The sequence below is a fragment of the Rhamphochromis sp. 'chilingali' genome (assembly GCF_963969265.1).
Source record: "Rhamphochromis sp. 'chilingali' genome assembly, chromosome: 19".
Taxonomy (NCBI): domain Eukaryota; kingdom Metazoa; phylum Chordata; class Actinopteri; order Cichliformes; family Cichlidae; genus Rhamphochromis; species Rhamphochromis sp. 'chilingali'.
In genome coordinates, this window is record NC_137946.1 from 32,182,585 (window position 1) to 32,201,317 (window position 18,733).

At 42.0% G+C, this 18,733-nt stretch overlaps 1 protein-coding gene across 1 annotated transcript in view; it reads left to right on the plus strand.

Moving 5' to 3' along the window:
- grk6 (G protein-coupled receptor kinase 6) overlaps positions 1 to 18,733 on the plus strand; it is a 47,519-nt gene that overhangs the window by 23,144 nt on the left and 5,642 nt on the right. The window contains exons 4-12 of the mRNA XM_080867771.1: positions 1,694 to 1,771; positions 3,175 to 3,275; positions 6,428 to 6,520; positions 13,734 to 13,797; positions 15,577 to 15,717; positions 16,489 to 16,679; positions 16,760 to 16,797; positions 17,868 to 17,957; positions 18,283 to 18,491. Of these exons, the coding sequence (XP_080723897.1) occupies positions 1,694 to 1,771; positions 3,175 to 3,275; positions 6,428 to 6,520; positions 13,734 to 13,797; positions 15,577 to 15,717; positions 16,489 to 16,679; positions 16,760 to 16,797; positions 17,868 to 17,957; positions 18,283 to 18,491 (1,005 nt within the window). The remainder of the gene's footprint in view (positions 1 to 1,693; positions 1,772 to 3,174; positions 3,276 to 6,427; positions 6,521 to 13,733; positions 13,798 to 15,576; positions 15,718 to 16,488; positions 16,680 to 16,759; positions 16,798 to 17,867; positions 17,958 to 18,282; positions 18,492 to 18,733) is intronic.

Consider the following 18,733-nt stretch of genomic DNA (forward strand, 5'->3'; position numbering starts at 1 on the left):
ACCTGCTAATATGGGAAAGTAGTAAAAACAAATGAAAGCTGTCAGGTTGTAACTGCGGAGGCTCATCAGGTTGAGGTAATGTCAGATTAACCGTTTAAGCCTGCATTTCTTTAAGTTTTGCCAATTTGGTGTTATTAACAGTAGAAATGATTTGTTAAAGTGGATCAGGTAATGGTTGCAGTCCTATCTGCTGAGGTAGAGGAGGTTAATGAAGGCAGTCTGCTCTGCTCAGCTGACTCCAGTCTGATGGCTTTGCAGTTTTCAACTCGCATTCGAAGCAATTATGCTCCCTTTTACCCCACAACCGCTTCCCGTCTCGTCTCTGAGAGCCCTGCGAGAGGACGAGATGGAGAGGGGAAAATGAGATTTGAACCGTCTCCGCTGTCACTTAGCATTAGTTTACAGGCTCTCGCTGCCAGAGGGGAGAGGAAGCACTTTGGGGTTTTCCAGTCAGGCTCAGTTTACTGCAGGTCATTCACAGGGAGGAGTAGATGCAATCGGTTCGGGTGTGGGGGAGGAGGGCTACAAAAAGTCTTCAATTAACTCATAAAGTGGGTTTTCTGAAGCCGAGAGGAGGCTGCAGGGGACACACACGAAGCTGGTAGTTCAGCTGAGCAATCATTCAATAGTATGGGCTTTCAATACTGTCATCATATATTCACAGTTTCATCAGATCCAAATTAATGACTGAGTTATGTTTTTAAATGAAATGACATCTAGTGGTCATATGCAGAAATGCATGTAAAAATGAGCTTATGTGGAAAAAAAAAAGAAAAAAAAAAAAAAGAGTTCACTTTAACCCAAACACTTCTCTAACTCTGTTTAGATAGCGCTATATAAATGCAATCCATTATTATTAGTCAGGTGTTTTGATGACAGGATGCTAAAAAAAATACAGCTAGCAGCAACATGGTAAAACCCAAATAAAATAAATGTTTTTAACCACATTTTTCTGGCAATGCTGAAACTGAAAACCACATCCTGGTACTCTTCTCTTTGTGAAGGTCTGGCAGTGTCACATTGTAGTGCAGAAATTCTCAAAACTCCTTAGTTAGCTTGAGATGCCAGAAACTACCTTGTTTGTCTTAAGTGCTAAAAACTCTTTAGTTAGTTTAAAATGCTAAAAGCTACCCAGTTAGCATCAATTGCTAAAAACTACTTAGCCTCAGAAGCTAAAAGCAACCCGGTTAGCATCAATTGCTAAAAACTACTTAGCCTCAAATGCTAAAAGTAACCTGTTTTGCGTCAATTGCTAAATGCTACTTGGTTAGCATCAATTGCTAAAAACTACTTGGTTAGCATCAGTAGCTAAAAGCTAATTGATTATTGTTAATTGCTAAGAATTACTTGGTTAACCCTAATTACGAAAACGACTTTATTTCAAGTGATTAAAAAATACTCAGCAATAATTGATAAGTTACTGAGTTTGCCTCAAACATTAAAATTGACTTGCTTGGATTTAATGCTAAAAGCTACCTGTGTAGGTTCAGGCGCTAAAGCCTTCTTGGTTAAACTTTCTTCGTACTAAGAAATACAAAGGCCCTAGAACATAATGTCACAAACAAAAAGTAAACTCAGGTCATGGCAGTAAATGAATTCACTGAGATAAGTTGAGCACAGTTTTGTCCTCAGATTGTGTTATTTGAGTATTAGCGCCTGCTGACAGCATGCTGATGTGTGCGTTTCTCTGCAGGCGGATTACGAGGTGACGCCGGATGAGAAGAGGAAGGAGTGCGGACAGGAGCTCATCGAAAAATACTTCAACCCAAAGGTACTTTCTGATGTTTCCTGTCAGGTCTGACATGGTTTTATTTTTATTAGGATGATATCTGTTAGTATTTTTGTTTATTGCCCACATGTACAGGATCAGAGATAGCTCAAAGCTCATTTCCCTCTGAAGCAGGAAGATATAGAAACAAGCCCAAACTGAAGACCAACGACCATCAAATGACCAAAAGGTTTCCACTGGCTTTTGGTCATTAAATGTGTCACAAACATAAAATATCTACAAAAATCACCTGAAAAGTGTCCAAACTGTGATGTTTAAAGAAAATTATTGCATTGGACGATCTTGAATTTGACAACAAAACATCAGTTTTGTTGTCAAAGTAGCAGAGGAGCTCTGTCGGAGTGATTTAAACTTTTATTAATGATGCATTCATTGACAAAAATATCAGACCAAAAGTCGTCAAATCTTTTCCATGTTTTACATTGTTTCTGTCTGTCGGTACCAGTGTGCTGTGACAGTGTGCACTATAGATTTATTTTATAATTTTATTCAAAATACATGTAAATTATTAAATTAATAAAACTTGTCATCACAGCAGACTGAATAGAGTCACTGAGTTTTGGACAAAGTGCTAAATTTATTTGTATTTTTTAGTTTTTTACTGTTATTATTTTTTCAGCCAGTTTTGTAGCAGAAGGTTCGACTGTCTTCTGTTAAATGCCCCCACTGTGGTTGAATTTTAAAAACACCTGCCTCTAGAGCGTCCCTGAACGCATCACTCAGGAGGAAGCGCTCAGTCCGGCTCGTCAAGAAGGAAATCTGATGGAAAATCAGATTTAATCAGCTGATGATGGATGATGATGGGAGCAGAGCCGCTCATTGGCTGACCTTATGATGATGTAACTACCTGCAGTCCTGAGGCCTGAACTATGAAGGAGGGTTTGTGAGGTTCAGGATAATCCTGAAGTTTCAGTGTCATGAAGGTGGTTCACTTCTCAGCAGGCGAAGGTTATGTTTGACATAAGAGATCACCGCCTGCTGACCAATCAGATCTCTGTGTTTGATAGTAAGAGGGTCAAAAGTCTTTTCTCTCTACCTCAGGTGTTTCCAGGCCAGGTGAGATAGGTAGTCTGATGCCTGACCAGCATCTGTGCTTCTGATACTCTGATTGGTCATTGCCTGTGTCAGGATCAGTGAAGCCAGATAACAGAAAGAAATCCTGGCCTCGCCTCGTAGTTCAGGCCTCGGTTCAGGCTGAAGCTCCGCCCTGATGTTTCCTGCTAATTCTGTGTGAGCGCGAACGTGCAGGTCTGAACCTGCAGACGAACACAAACACCTCCCAGCTCCGTCTCAAACCTCATCCGTCCGGCTCTCTCTGTCAGAGTTACAGTCGGAGCTGATTCACTGTTTTCACCTGGATTTCATGTGTTTTTTTCCCTGTGCAGTCAGAGGACCACGTGCCTGAGGTGGAGGAGGCCATGATGGCTCAGTGCACAGAGAGGCTGCAGCAGGAGGCCTGCAAAGACCTCTTCAAGGACTGTACCAAGTAAGATTGCAGGGTTTTTAAGGATTTGTTTGCTGTTCTTTTGGATATATTTCCCCAGTTTAATCAGATCAGCTTTTTTAAGGTTTGATTAATGTGCTTGTTCAGACTCTCGCTCACCTTGGACCCCAGGAACATTAAAGTTGAGAGGTTTTCACTGGGCAAGGGGATACTACCAAAAAACACACATAAACAAAAAGTGACTTGTAACACAAATGTAAAACCTAAGCTGTTAGATAAATCAAAGAAATTAAATCTGAGACCCCCCCACACACCTTACAGTCCGGAGTAAGCAGCCCTGAGGCTGAAACAAGAATCCTCAGTCAGTTTCAGACCAGTGAAACCAGTCCATAACAAACTGTTTTCAAAGAAAATCAGAAAAGGAAACATTCAGAGCTGAGACCATTCGCCAACCAAAGACGTCACCAGATATTATTATTAGGAAACCCATGAACAGGCCGAGGTGCTATTTCCTGACTCTAATGTACATCTAATGACATCAGAGTTTACAAACCACAGTGGAAACCCATAAAACCAAAATAATATGGTTGTTGACTCAATCAGTACTTTTAACCTTCCCTTTCACTGCAGTTGAGTAAAGCTGGGATCCCCACAGCACCATTTACAAACTGGAGTAAGAAACAGTTTCCGTTTCAGGGTAAATAAATTAAATCAGCTGAGTCAAATGTATTCTTTTACCTCGAAATATTTAAAATACAACAGCTGCTCTCTTTGTTCATGCTTTCTCACAAAAAGCCTTTGAACTCTAGGACTCGTTTATGGCGTCAGCATTTACCTGATGATGGTCAAACACACGAGTAACGGCACCAACAGCTGACTCCAACAAAATAAGACGAGCAGCGTCAGACAGAAAGATGAATGTGCCGCATCCAGATCCTATCTCAAGTCCAAGCTGCTTCACTTTACTGGGAATATCACAAGATCTGGAATATTCTGCTTCACCTGCTGCGGCTTTAACCCGACTCTGTGGATGGGCAGTGATGTGCGTTTTGTCTCTGCGTCACAAAAAAAGATTTCCCCCAGAATCTTCCCACTCAGACGCTTCATTTTATGGACACATGAAGGAAAATGTGATTACATCTACGTTTGAGAAGCTGCAGGTTTTCCGAGCGTGTGATGAGCTTGGAAACAAATCGGCGTTTGTTTGAACAATGCCCTGTTTGTGTAGGCGCGGCAGAGAAATTGCCACTTAATGTCAAATATAAGAGATTCAGTTGTGCAGATATGACAGACTTTATCCATTCTGCGTGAAATAAAACATCCCTTTGTGTCGAGGGTGTCGGCGTTAGCGCTTATCCAGAAATATCTCTGGTAAACATCGAGGGCCCTGCAGAGAAACCGGCAGCCGGGCTTTGATGTCGGCCCCGTGCGAAGTCTTTAAAAGTCACAAGGCTCGAGTCCAACTGAAGTCAGAGTTCAGAGCAGCGTCGATTTTTAGAAGGTGATAAAGTCAACGGTTTTTTCAAACTTGTGTCCTGAGTGTTGTGTGTGTGAGGGGTTATGATTGGCCCAGAGGAGGACCAAACGTCCGAAGAGTTCTCCGTCTAATAACGTTTGCTGGAGTGTTTCTGGGGTTTTTGTTACGCAACAATAATTCAATTCAGTTTTATTTATATCACACCAAACCACAACAACAGTCGCCTCACGGTGCTTCAGAATGTGAGGCAAAGAGCCGACAGCACTACAGAGAGATGCGTGACAATGAAATTCCAATAATCACAGGTTCATTTTAAAGCCCTGAGTCTTTGTAACGTCTCCAGTATCGGTGGCTGTTTGTCAGGCTGCAGATGACGTAAAACAAAACTAACTAAAAAAAGGAAAAGAAAAGTTTGACTTGAGCAGGTTGTAAAAATAATATGAATACATTTAATGCTGCTTCTCTGATGCGGTGTGCTAACAACACTCACATGTTGAGTAACGTCCTCTTCACCGCTGCGTAGGCGTGATGCAGCGCAGAGAGGCAAAATCAACACCGCGATCTCTGAACTGCAAATGTAAAGCAGCCATCGTGCGTCAACTTACAGCTGACAGTAGACCATTCAAAGCTCTGTGTGGGTCACTCTGTGGCTGCCCACCTGAGGGTAACCTGCAGTTCCTCTAACGTCCACCGGAGGCTTCCTGCAGGATGCATACAGGGCACCCAAGGATGAAACATTTATGGCTAACGCTGTAATTTAAAAAGCCTGTGCATCGAAGCAAAGTCTCATTGAGGACACTGATGACCGAAGAAGAGGTGTGTGCAAGAGAGGAGGTTTACTGGCAGACCTGCAGGATTTCAGGAGCATCCAAAACAGGAAATAAGCAAACGGGTTTGTGATAAAACCACGACAGACCCAGCGATGTTTGCATGCTTTGCAGCATCTTATTAACGGTTGCTGTACACTCAAACACCTTGGCTGCAGCTCACAGCCGGACACATACCAACAACAACAAAACTAATGACAACAGCACAGCCTTTTGCACTGGCGAGGTGATTGCAGATGCCGTGCAGGTGCGTCCATCTCACCTGCAGCAGCATCACAGACCACGCCTCGCCACAGAGTTAGTCTGCACTGTACCTTTTTTTTGTCTGGCTTTTAGATGACTCGACTAATCTGAGATCTCTCCGTTGTCCAGCCATCCATCCATATTGCTTATCTGAGTGCAGGATGGAGCAGCACCTCCACCAGCTCATCCGCAGAGACAGTGTGGGACTCTGAAGCCAGACATGTTATATCATCTCTGCAGCATGTCCCTCCTCCTAGTAGGGGTCTGCTGGGAGGTGTCCTACTCAGTGTCCTGAGCATGGACTGACTTCTTTCGATGTGGAGGACCATTAGCTCTGCTCTGAGCCCCTCTGAGTCGTTTAATCACTAATAAAGTGTCACCAGGAACATCCCAACTCACAACAAAGTCATGTTCAACTCGGCGGGTTTGTGTCCACATGAAGGGAATAAAATACCCGAAAATCCTTCATTTTCCTGAGTCCAGTGTGAGGTTCACCTTAACCCAACGAGACCAGTGAGGTCACAGCAAACAGGAGACGCAGAAATAATTAGATTGTTGACTTAAATGACTTAAATGATCGGAGATCTCTCAGTGATGAAGCTGAATTCAGTGTGAAACTGACAGCTGTTGTGTTGTGTGTTTTCCAGACTGATCCACGACTACCTGAGCATGGCGCCCTTCGCAGACTACCTCGACAGCATGTACTACAACAGGTTCCTCCAGTGGAAATGGCTGGAGAGGTAACATTTAAGCATAAACACCAACTTTCTCCTTCTTTCTTTCTGCTCTCTGTGTGCAGCAACTTTTTCAACTTAAAAAAAATAACTCAGGCACATTCAGAGGCACTAAATCCTCCACAGGACCAGTACGAACACGCTCAGCTGCTTCATCAGTGTCCTTCAATCTCCCCGGGGGGGTGAGAACAGTCTTTACAAACAAAATCACCGTCACACGTTTAAAAATCTGATTTGGAAATTGCTCAATGGGGATGTTTCACTTTTCTGTTGAATACTATGGGGTAGCTACTCGAACAGACAGCCTACAGGGGGTTCTGCAGAATTTCAAGCAACACCCGAGGGCGTTTGCTCAATCATGCAGTGTGACCGAGCAGTGTCTAATCACGTCTTCAGAAATAAGAGATAAACGCTTCCACAGAGCTGTGCTGAGCGATAACAGGTTTACAGAAAAACAAAGGATGACAATCTCTCCAAACAGCTCCAACGTGTCCTGCAAACAACTCCTAAATACCTGAAGCAAGAGCAGCGATTCACCTTCAGCTACACTTTTCTATTCCTGGATTCTTTGAGGTTTGAAGGTGGGTGTGGCTTCTGTGACATCGTACACATCCTAGAGCAGAAAAAACCCAACTGCTCCTGGCACAGGGAGTACTTAAACAATTGGACTTCCTATAAAAATCAAGCAGTCGGCCCCTGCTGGTTTGCTGAAAGAGACGTCCATGTTTTTATACACAGCAGATGGCGCTGTAGATCGTTTTTAAATCACACCAGAAAATAGACACAGCAGGGTGTCTCAAATAGGGGTGGGTTTTTATAATCGATTCATCGATTAAAATCAATTCTGGCTTGGATAACGTAAAATCGATTCATTAAAATCCTGAATCGATTTTTTAATATAAATTTATTTTGCCCGAAATGCCAGAATCTCTGGTGACATCTCACAAAATTTCAAGAACCACCAAACAGTTAAGACAGTAAATGAGAGCAGGTACACGGATTCTGCACATAGACTTAAACACACAGCGCGACCCGCGGATCAGAATCAGCGAGATGTCGCCTTTCTCACGGTCGGGGCTGAAAGCCGACAGCTCGCTGATTCTGATCTGTCGGCGGGTCGGCGCTTTGTGTTCACGCCCTTTATGAGCCGATTCTAAAGCTGTTACTTTGATGTCTCTCCAAACAATATTGACCGAACCAGCAGCAAAAGAAGATCCAAACGCTTCACATAAACATCGTCATGAATTCACTCTGACTTTTACTGTTTTGCTTCCACTGCCATGCACAGCTCTCTCTCCCTCTCTCTGTACTTCAAGAACAGTTTCGCTTTCTTCATTATTCGCTTGCTTGTTATGCACAAGTCTACCGTTGTTTACAGGCTGTCGGCTGCTGTTTTTTTCCCTTTTACATTCTTCCGAAAAGAAAACCTCATTTCTGCTGTTCAATACTGAACAAATTTAAACTATTATTAATTATTCAAAATGCAAAATGCTTAGCCGTGTCTCTAATAAAACCACTGTAACGTCAGAGGTAATGTTCATTAATTAATGGTTTTCTTTCGTTTTTGATGTACTGCAGAATATTTGTATAAAATCCCAGGCCAGGAAAATCACCTTCATGTTTTTCTGTGTTTTAATCTCAGCTACTTTGACACAAAGGCATCTGCTGTGACGCTTACACCTGTGATAAAGTCTTGCGTGTGTCAGCTTCCTTTTTATTGATACAAAAATATGTAAATGTTCTGATCTGAATTATATTTCTGACTGTCAAAATTTCCCAGATTTAAATCGAATCGAATCGAATTAAATCGAATCGTGGCTCGAATCGATTCAGGACCTTGTGAATCGGAATTGAATCGATTCTAGAAATCAGTGACGATACCCAGCCCTAGTCTCAAAGTGTGGGCCACAGCCCCCTGGTGGTCTATGAACGAACTGCAGTTTGGCAAAAAGAAACATTTGACAATAAAAAATTACTTTTTTTTTCCACTAACCAGTTCATGTTTTGGGAGGGCTGCAGCCTATCACAGCAGCCATACTGGACAAGTCTGTGGCAGGGCTCACACATTAGTATTTAATTAATTTGTTATCGCTCATTTGCAAGAAAAGTAAAAGGGAAGCTGTTTATAGAGAATTGAGATCAAGCAAATCTTTGTGAACCAGCAATGAAAGAAGTTCTTCTTCTTTAGTCTTGTGTGTCACACTTGTTTTTTTTAAGATTTCAGTGTGACTTCCTTAGAAATGTTTGGTTAATTATGAAGCGACCTGCAGCTGCTCGAAGGACGCAGTGAAACCACTCAAGGTCACATCTGGCGACCTTAACTTTTCCCTTAGGATATTCTGTCACATGACTGCGCTGCCACTTTAACACACAGAGTAATTGGATGAAATAGTTTCTTCTTTCAACACTGAGAAAAATATCCACAAGCCAAAATCCAGACTTCCCACAGGGACTTCTCCTGATGAGGATTCCCAGGAAACACCAGGGTCCTGATTCCTGGTATTCAGCTGTAAGCACGCTCTGATGAGTGCTTTGTTAATTTGTTTGTGGTGGAGTAAGCCGACACACAATGGCATAATGGCAGTTTTGTCAGGTTTGTTTGCTTCTCTGATGGTTCCCAGTCTCCACTTTGAAAACTTCAGCGATGCCGCAAACAAACTCTGGATCCTGCAGACTGTTTTGCTTTCATTGTTTAAACTTCTGCTCATGATGGATTAGCGGAAACAACACTCTTGGGAAACCAGGGAATCTTACAGGGATCCACGTTTAGCAGATATAAAACACAAGTCTCGTTTGTTCCAGCCTCACATGCCGTTTAACAGTTTTTTTAAAGGGTTTAGCGTGATCGGTTTTCCGGGAACTGCGGAGGGTTGTTGACCTCAAACTTCTCAGTTCATCGACTGAAGTTTCAAGGACTAGCTCTGAATTCCTTCCTTTAAATGAGGCAAAATCATGAGAAATGAGCATCATAAGTGGAAGTTCTCTTTTAGCAGTAAAGCCAGGCTGCCGTGCTGCTGACTGACAGAGATTAAAGTCGTGGTCATTCAAGATGTCTCCACGCAGTTATCAGAGAGACAGCTTGAGCCAAGAAATTGTTTTACATAAAGCTGCATGTCATTTTTAGTCACTCTAAGAGGGCAGTAGAAAATTTAGCTCATTTATAGTTCGGAAATATAATTCACTGATTTGCTCAGTGTAGTCAAAAAATTTACCTGAAGTTGTTTTGCTCAGCAAGGCTAAAAGAATTATAGTCAGGTTTGTGCTCAAAAGATCAGCGTTGCTGCTTTACCAGGTGTAACAATTAAGCTTAACATCCAGGCATCCATGAAAACAGGATTTATGAAATTTAACGGAGTTAGAAGTTAGCAGGAAGTTAGCTCGCTAGTTTGCACCTAAACATGAGATAGCATGCTCTGACTGAGAGATTTCTGAAACATTCAAACGTACAGCTCTGCTATCACTTCCAACATAAATGAAGACAGAAAACTAAACAGCAGTGACGTTTGTAGGGTTACTGAAGTTGGACGAGCTGGTATATAATGTTGTGCTACCTGGTGGCTAGCGACACAGCTATGTTAGCATAACATAAACACAGTTAAGCTGGAACGCTTTTTTCCACTTGATAAAAGTTAACGTGAGAGTTCCCGATGGTTAGGGACAAATGTAATCGCATGGCAGGATGCTGTAAACGGACCAAACTTCAGCCAGGAGAACAACTGAGATAATCCATCCACAATACGAGGTTAGTCATTCATATACTGCTGCATGGGCTGGGCTGTAGTTACATCCTAAGGTTTTAAAAACTGAGCTTTAAAAACACAACAGCCTTAATAAACACAGAGTAATTTGGGCCTGGAAGCAGGATTCATCACGTCATCACTTAAAGATAGCGTGTGGGGTCCCACAGGGCTTAGACCTTGGACCTCTTTATAGAAATAAACTAATGACTGCCAGTTATGTCTCATTTAGTCCTGAAAAGAAAGAGTCCTCCCTGTACTTCTGTCTGCCTGGCATTAAAAACTCAATGACTTCTTGCAGTTTAACTCAGAAATATGATCAGAACAAAAACAAGGATTATAGTCTTATCCAACAGGGACACTCCCCATCTTGGACTGCTAAGAACCAAAGTAAAGCAATCTAAACTTTATTCAGATAGAAAATAATTAAATGCCTAATGGAGATTATGGTATTTTCATCTTGCCTTTGGTCTCCAACAAGATTATAAAACATAATACCTCAATTTCTTCCAGCCTCCTGATCAGAGGCCAGAAACTGATAAATAAGCCTAAATTTGAGTAAATGTTCAACTAAAGCTACCAAGTCACAATCTGAATAAACCTCAGAATCTCTGCCTTTTATTAACTTAGGCAAAAAGACACAAAGGGACAAAACAAATCTGACATTTGGATTTAATTGGTGAACTTAAAGATGAACAAAATCTTTGTGCTTCAAGTAAGGAGAGAAAAGTGTCAGACGTGACGACAAGAAGGAAAGTAATTTTTCCCTGTCAGTACTTCTTAAAAGCTTCTCTCGTGCAGGCAGATTGCTCTCTTGCTGGAAAAACGAGACAGACTGACTAACTCAAGAGAAGAATACGCCCGCAGACTAATGGGGCTGATTTAGCAGGGCTGGGTAATGGCTGATAGTAAGCAGCTGATGATGTAGGAGTGCAGTCAGAGAGAGTGAAGAAACCTAAACGGGGAAACTGGCTCTCAAAGTAATGTCAATAATTTATTATTTGCTTCCCACCCTGTTAGCTAGCTGTGTCTCAATTTAAATCAGAAGCTGGATCTGTGATTGTTTTTCGCCTGTATGTGGAGTTGTGTTGTTTGTAAGCTAATGCTAGCTAGTGTTGCTCATTGTTGATGCTGGGAAATTAGGAAAGGGAATTGGACGTAAGCATCAGTGTGACTTTATCAACCTATCACATAGAAATCAGTCCACACGCTATTAAAGCCTAAAGAGAAAGATGGAGAAAATCTTTGAGTTTCATTAGAGTCTGTTCCAACACTGTCAATAAAAAGATATTAACACATTAAAAGTGAGGGCTACTGCACGTTTTAATATGCAGGGCAGCAGAGAGAGTGGTGCTTTTGTTGCTAGTAACTTTCCATATTCCTTGTGATTTCCATTTGAATACATCAGATGATTGTTGGCAGAGAAATTTGCCAATAAAAGCACGAAGGATGTCACATGTGCTTAATGCAAATATACAAAACCAATGCCAATTATTAAAAAATGCAAATGTGAAAAAAGAAATAGGAGAATTTTCATTAAGCAGTAAATGAGTCATCAGGTTTAATGAGCCTGTGCCCCAGGGTCCATTTAAATTACCCGGTTGGATGACCAAAATGCCCAAAAGGGCTGATGAGATGAGAGTGTTGATCCCAGGAGGGTCCAGATCAGTGGTGCTGGTTTACAACAGTGTGCGGTTCTCTGCAATCCCTTTGCCAACGACTGTCTGTCAACAGAAAAACTGTATTTCAAACCACTGCATTGTTCAAACAGGTGGCATGCAGAGCTGCTGGTATCTTATAGTTTTCACACAATAAGTCATTATTAAAGTAACGGTCACCTGAAGATCAAAACAAGACACTTAGGCTACGTTCACACTGCATGTCTTAATGCTCACATCCGATTTTTTGATCAAATCCGATTTTTTTTGTCTGCTCGTTCACACTACAAATGCGACAGCCAACGCGCTCTAGTGTGAACGCTCAAAGCGGCGCATGCGCAAAAGAAGACGTCACACACAACGCGCTCTGTTTAGACCCAGAGCAAACAGTATTGTTTGACTGATAGCCTTAATATAAAGACTTGTTTCTGACTTTACGTTTCACAATTTTGCTTTAAGTTATAAAGATATTTTGTTATTTACATTTGGCCTAATAATGATCCTTATTGCTGTTTTAGAGGAGCGGTGCTTCAAAGGATAGTTGCAGATTTCTGTCAGAATCTGCAGATTATACAGTACAAATGAAATGTTCACGTTTCTCCAACGTTTTCTTCTAAACAGTTTCACTGGATGGCCAGGAAGTGTTCACGATGTCTTCTCGGGCGCTGATAATTGGCGTCTGTCCTGTGTCAGTGACGTAAAAGACGGATTTAATGCGACTTGACCGTTCAAATAGCAGTCGCTTTCTAAAACAAATATGTATCGATTCAGTACCACATATGAAAGTGGCCCAGGTCGGATTTGTGCCGTTCACAATGTCATAGCATGATCGGATATGGGTCGCATAGGGTCAAAAAAGTCCGATTTGATGCGCTTTCGCCTGCAGTGTGAACGTAGCCTTTTTTAATCTACTTTTATTAAACCAAAGTAATGGATTATTGTTAAATCAGATGTATTAAGTAGACACTCAGTGTTGATCACTTCTAACAAAGTTTAGATGATAGCTGTCAATTCAAGTTATCAATGGGTGATTAAAACCAAATATCAGTGGTTTTCCCTACTCCCCAGGAAAACTGACTATATAGCTAACTGATAGCTAGCATCTGATGTCAAGCTAATAGCTAATTAGCATTACCTTTGACAAAGAGACTATGAGGACAAAAAAAATCAAACAAAAAAATTATTGACACATCCAATTAGAAAACAAATGAAATTTTAGCAATTTATCTATATAAGCACTCATGCTAGCATTAGCCAACATTGGCTAGACAAAGACGAAAAGTTAAAATTGGTCCATAAAACCAAACAAAGAATCTCCACGACTTGAACATCTGACCAAACAGTTTTCTCCTCATAGTCAATTTCCTAACAGGCTAGCGAGGCTCTAATAGATAAAACTGGGTTTCTTTTAACTAATGATAGCCGATATGCTAATAGTAGCCTACAAACTGTTTGATAACCATAGTAGCAGTTAGCTGGCTACCTCTCTAATTTTATCTCTTAACAAATAATAAAAAAAATAAAGTAATAAAAGAAACATGGCTGTTTTTCGTGTAACATGTATACGGCTCGTATGTGTCTGAAGTTAAAGTTTGTTTGCAATTCTTTGTTTTTCTTGATTGGAGACAAACAAACAAAGGGAAAATGAGCAGACTTAACACTGCTTTTCTTTCAAGTTTTAAACTGGTTTTAAACTGGTTCAGCTATATCATCATTATAGCTTTCCTAAACATCCTTTTTTCATGTCATTTCATTTCTAAACACGTGTACATTGGTTTTTAAACTGGACGTTTATTAAAGTGAGTTTCTCTCTTTGTCAAACAGGCAACCAGTGACGAAAAATACATTCAGACAGTACAGAGTTTTAGGAAAAGGTGGTTTTGGAGAGGTGAGTACTGAAAGTTTTTGTTACTTTAATTATAATGTGTTATGTTGCCATAATGTCATTAAAACAATCTTTCTTGGGCAGCTACAGTATATACAGGTAAAGTTACAAGAGTTAAAAGTTCAGAGGCTCTGCCCTCATTTGAGGTCAGTGAAGATTTGAATGAAAAGTTATGCATTGGTAAGTCAGAAAGTTCTAGACTTTAAGACATGTTTTTATTGGATTTAATCTCAAGCGTTAAGAAATCAGAGGCTGTAGATGAGTTTGTGGATCCTAACACTGGCCAAAGAAACACAGGGCAGAAGGAAAAATTGTCAGTTACGTTCCAGTCATTTAGATTCAGAGAAATGGGTGCTGTTCACTGAGGTCAGACTAAAACAAATGCATTAAAACCTTTAAACGGTCTAATCGTGCAGAAGAGTTCAGTGTTCCTAACACAATCTTTTCTTTGGCCCCTGAAATGAAGGACTTTATCGGAGGCATCTAAATCCTGTTACACACCACTGAATGGTGTCTCTGTGCCCTCTGTTCGTCTAATGAGACGAGTCTTTTTTAATTCCAAACACTGATAGCTGATTAGGCGTATACGCATCAGGTCATGAGATAACAGGGGACATTAAGTCAGGGTCAGTTTTGTCGGTTCAGATCACGGTGAGTCGAATTTACTGGAACCACAAGGAAGGTCGTGGTGAGGAGAAAACAGGGGACACCTTTAAGTGATACACAACGGCAATTCGGAGTGCTAACATTTTCTGACCGTCTTTGACCTGCATGAGGGGCTCTGGGGTCGTTCAGTGCCTCCCATCTGACCCCCTCAGAGTCAGCTGATTGCTTTTGTACAGTAACTTCAGTATATTTAATGAAACCATGCAAATCTTATCTCCAGGCTCAGAGGATGATCTGAGCACTGATACTACCAGAAGGAGGAGGACACTGCACTGAACACAGCTGGATGCTCTCCTCTGAAGTTTGTACAAGTTAATAAAAGGGACAAGCAGAGCAGACAATGAAGCAACAAACCGCAAAGATCCCACCACCCTCCGCGCATTCTCCAGAAAGAAAAACAATGTTTGATCCGCGTCCAAGCTCCATGAAGCATGTCTGATTTAAATCCATTCCTCTGGTACAGTTTGGCAAAATCTGAACAAAACCCAGGGTTTGTTTCGGTTCTTCTGCGTCGAACAGTTTCACTCTGAATGATGTTGGATAAGATAACCATCATGTGTGTATTGTCACTGTAACAAATACAACATAATTGTATTTGCAGTGTCAAAAAGAAAAAGCTTAAATGTGGTTGTTTTACCACAGCTTGTGTTTCTCAGCCTGTCAGTAGTGAGTTGTTTCTTTACCTTAACACTGCTGCTGCCTCACAAAAGTCACTACAGCTGAAACATTAAGTTTCCTTTAACTGTGTGTTTATGTGATAGAATCCAACGTGAACTCGTTTCCTCCTCATTTGCTGCAGTTAATAGTTTGATTTTTTTTTTTAGTTTTCATGATTTTTTCAGTCAGTTTCCAGCGAGGTTTTGTAATGAAGCCCGTTTCCACCACTAAAAAATAAAAATGTATCCATAACTCAAAATTTCAAGTTATTTTCTCAAAATTTTGAGTTAATAAGTTGAAATTTTGAGAAAATAACTCGAAATTTCGAGTTATAGATACTTTTTTGTGTGTGGTGGAAACGGGCTTCCATAGTTTTGTTGGTTTAAATTTTTCTTTTTTAAATGATGATGTTTTCAGGGATCCTAACGTGTCCTTTTTCTTCCACCCCGTCCTCTGCAGGTGTGTGCCTGTCAGGTACGAGCCACGGGGAAAATGTACGCCTGCAAGAAGCTGGAGAAGAAGAGGATAAAGAAGAGGAAAGGAGAGTCTATGGCCCTCAACGAGAAGCAGATCCTGGAGAAAGTCAACAGCAGATTTGTAGTAAGTATCTCATCTCAGCTTCAGATCGAGGGATCGTCGCGGTGGCAGTAATTAAAAGGCAGCGCTGAGGTTTGCAGCGTCTCTGCTGTGGTTTGATTCTCCACCAGATGGACTTCGTTCAGCTGTTATTTGATTTGGACGGCCGTCAGTCGGCTCGTCCGGGCTCTCGGGCCTACACCGTCTCCCGGGGTTTAATGCGAAAACTCACAGACGGCTTTAATTAACACATCTTAATCAGTTTGGAAATCTTTGGCACGAGGTTTTTGTGTTTATGTGTGCAGAACAGAACATGCTGAACTAAACTTAAAAGGATTACAGTTTTCAAAAGAAAACAGTCGACGGCGCCGACAAACTCAGAATCTCTGCAGCACGGCATCTGAGGACAGTGCGCACATTTTTGATGCAATTCAACGTCCTCGTTGCAAATACGTTTAAATCCTAAATGAAAACCAGCCACAGCATTTCCCCTGCATCAGTCAGTCGACCTCTCAGTGTCAGAGATCTTATTGGCTGCCTAAAGATTCCACATATTAACATCCACATGTGTGTATGAAGAGCCGGAGCCTCGGTGAGCATGTTGGCAGTGTGTGTGTAAGCAGCTGCAGCATACTGCTTAACAACCTCAGGGCTTTAGAGCAGCTCTCAGATCAGCTTGTCGATTTAGTCACAAACGGCTGAAAGTTGTGTGAATCATGCAAAGCCGCCCTAGAAGAGTCCATGAATCACTCCCAGCTCCAAATGCTTAAACACACGACTCCTGTCCATCTCCAGGTGAGTTTAGCGTACGCCTACGAGACCAAGGACGCCCTGTGCCTCGTGCTGACTCTCATGAACGGCGGCGATTTAAAGTTTCACATCTATCACATGGGTGACGCGGGTTTCGATGAGAAGAGAGCCATCTTCTACACCGCGGAGATCTGCTGCGGCCTGGAGGACCTCCACCGGGAGCGGATCGTCTACAGGTGAGCACCCGGACACCTTCCTCTCGTCTCATTGGCTCCTGCCTTTCTGCTCACTCTCCGTGTCTTTATCTTCTGCGTAGGGACCTAAAGCCAGAAAACATCCTGCTGGACGACCACGGTGAGTCCGATTACCGAGGAGGAGATATCGCCACCACAAACATCATCAAATCTTTAATTCTGCACGTCTTTCAGTAACATTGCACGATGAACTTTTGCATTAATTCCAGTCAGTGTTTGGAAAAATAAAAATATGGCAGGTGGGGGGGAGGAGGGTGAAAATGAGGCCTTGTTAAAGATCTCCGGGAAGCAGCAAGTCATATTTATCTGACTCAAATACAGATTAAAAAGCATTTATGGTTAACGCAAGCTCCGCTTCCACTCCAAGATTCACTTTTGCAGTTTCAGTGTTTGCTGTTAAACACCAGAGGGCGCTCTGACTCCAGGAAACTCTCCTCAGGCAGCGCCAGTCTCTGCTGACATCACTAACAGAGTGACTGAAGCTAAAGACAAACGCCATGAAAGTCTAAATCTGAGATTCTCCGTTTGCAAAAACTTGATGATTGATGGTTTGTTCGATGAATCTGAGCCTTCAATGGGAATGATTTCTAAACACAGTCCTGAGCCACCCCTCCTTTCTTTACAGTGAGCCAGACTCTGTTGTCACTTTCAAAGTTTTTTAAACAATAGTTCTCCAGCTCGCTGAGAGTCGCTCAGACCTGGACCACTTTAACTCTGACTTTTCAATAATTCAATCTTAAAAAGAGCTCAAGGGATGAACCAGTGTTGTGTCCACATAACAGACACGTTTGCAAAGAACTCGCAGTTTGTTACTAACACAAAAACATAATTTGTTTCCATTTATTTAGATAAAGCAATAAAAATGACAGTCTGGAAGGTATTTAATGCCATTTTGAAGCAAGGCGCTTTTCATAGAGCTGTTAGCTGAAAACTGATCTCAGCATGCTAACATATACTGAGATATGCTGGACAAGTGGAGGAAAAAAGAAGCGGCAGGCCCACAAAACTGTCTACAGTTGAATCACCAGTGACTGAAAGTCTCAAGAAGTCAGAAACAGGGGCCTGTGTAGAGCGAGTGGACCACAGGAGGGAGCTTTGAGCAGATGGGTAGATGGAGTAAATCTTTAATTAGCCGATTATCCTCATGGTTGCTAACATTTGTGTCTTCAGGTCACATCAGGATATCAGACCTGGGTCTAGCAGTTCATGTGCCAGAGGGAGAAACCATCAAAGGACGAGTGGGAACAGTGGGATACATGTGTAAGTGACCTCTGACCTTTACTGAGCAAGTACATTTATGTGAGCACTGCACTAGAGTATGAAGTGCTTTCACATCAAACACATTTCAAAGGAACGTTAAATGTTTTTACCAACTTTAATTTAACACTGAGACGTTTCACAGTAACAAAGCTTTTACACTTAACACTCGAGTGTTGGGAAACATTTGGTTCCTGTGTATTTGTACTCAGTTTATCTAGTTCAGGACTTTTACAAAGTGGTAATTGTACTTTTACTGTAGTACAAACATCCACCTTACGATCCAGATTTCTAATTTCTCTCCCACCACCTCCTCGCTCCCCTCCAGCTCCAGAGGTGGTGAAAAACGAGCGGTACACCCTCAGCCCTGACTGGTGGGCGCTGGGCTGCCTGCTGTACGAGATGATCGAGGGCCAGTCGCCTTTCCAGCAGAGGAAGAAGAAGATCAAGAGGGAGGAAGTGGAGCGGCTGGTGAGGGAGGTGGAGGAGGAATATTCCAGCAAGTTCTCCGAGGACGCCAAGTCCCTCTGTAAAATGGTGGGTGGAACTTCTTTCTCTTCGGCGTCTTTAGCTCCCATCTGCCACCTCAGTCACGCCATCGTATAGCTGACTGATGTTTTCGTACTCCGGTTTTTAGACTCAGCTTTTCAGAGTGGCTGAAACGTTGCGGCGAGATCTCCCTGCTCCCCGCGATTATTCGTAATCGTCCAATATTCCTGGATCCAGGAGGACGTGTGGATCCAGATTAGCTGTACCCAGATACATTCATCCCATTCATC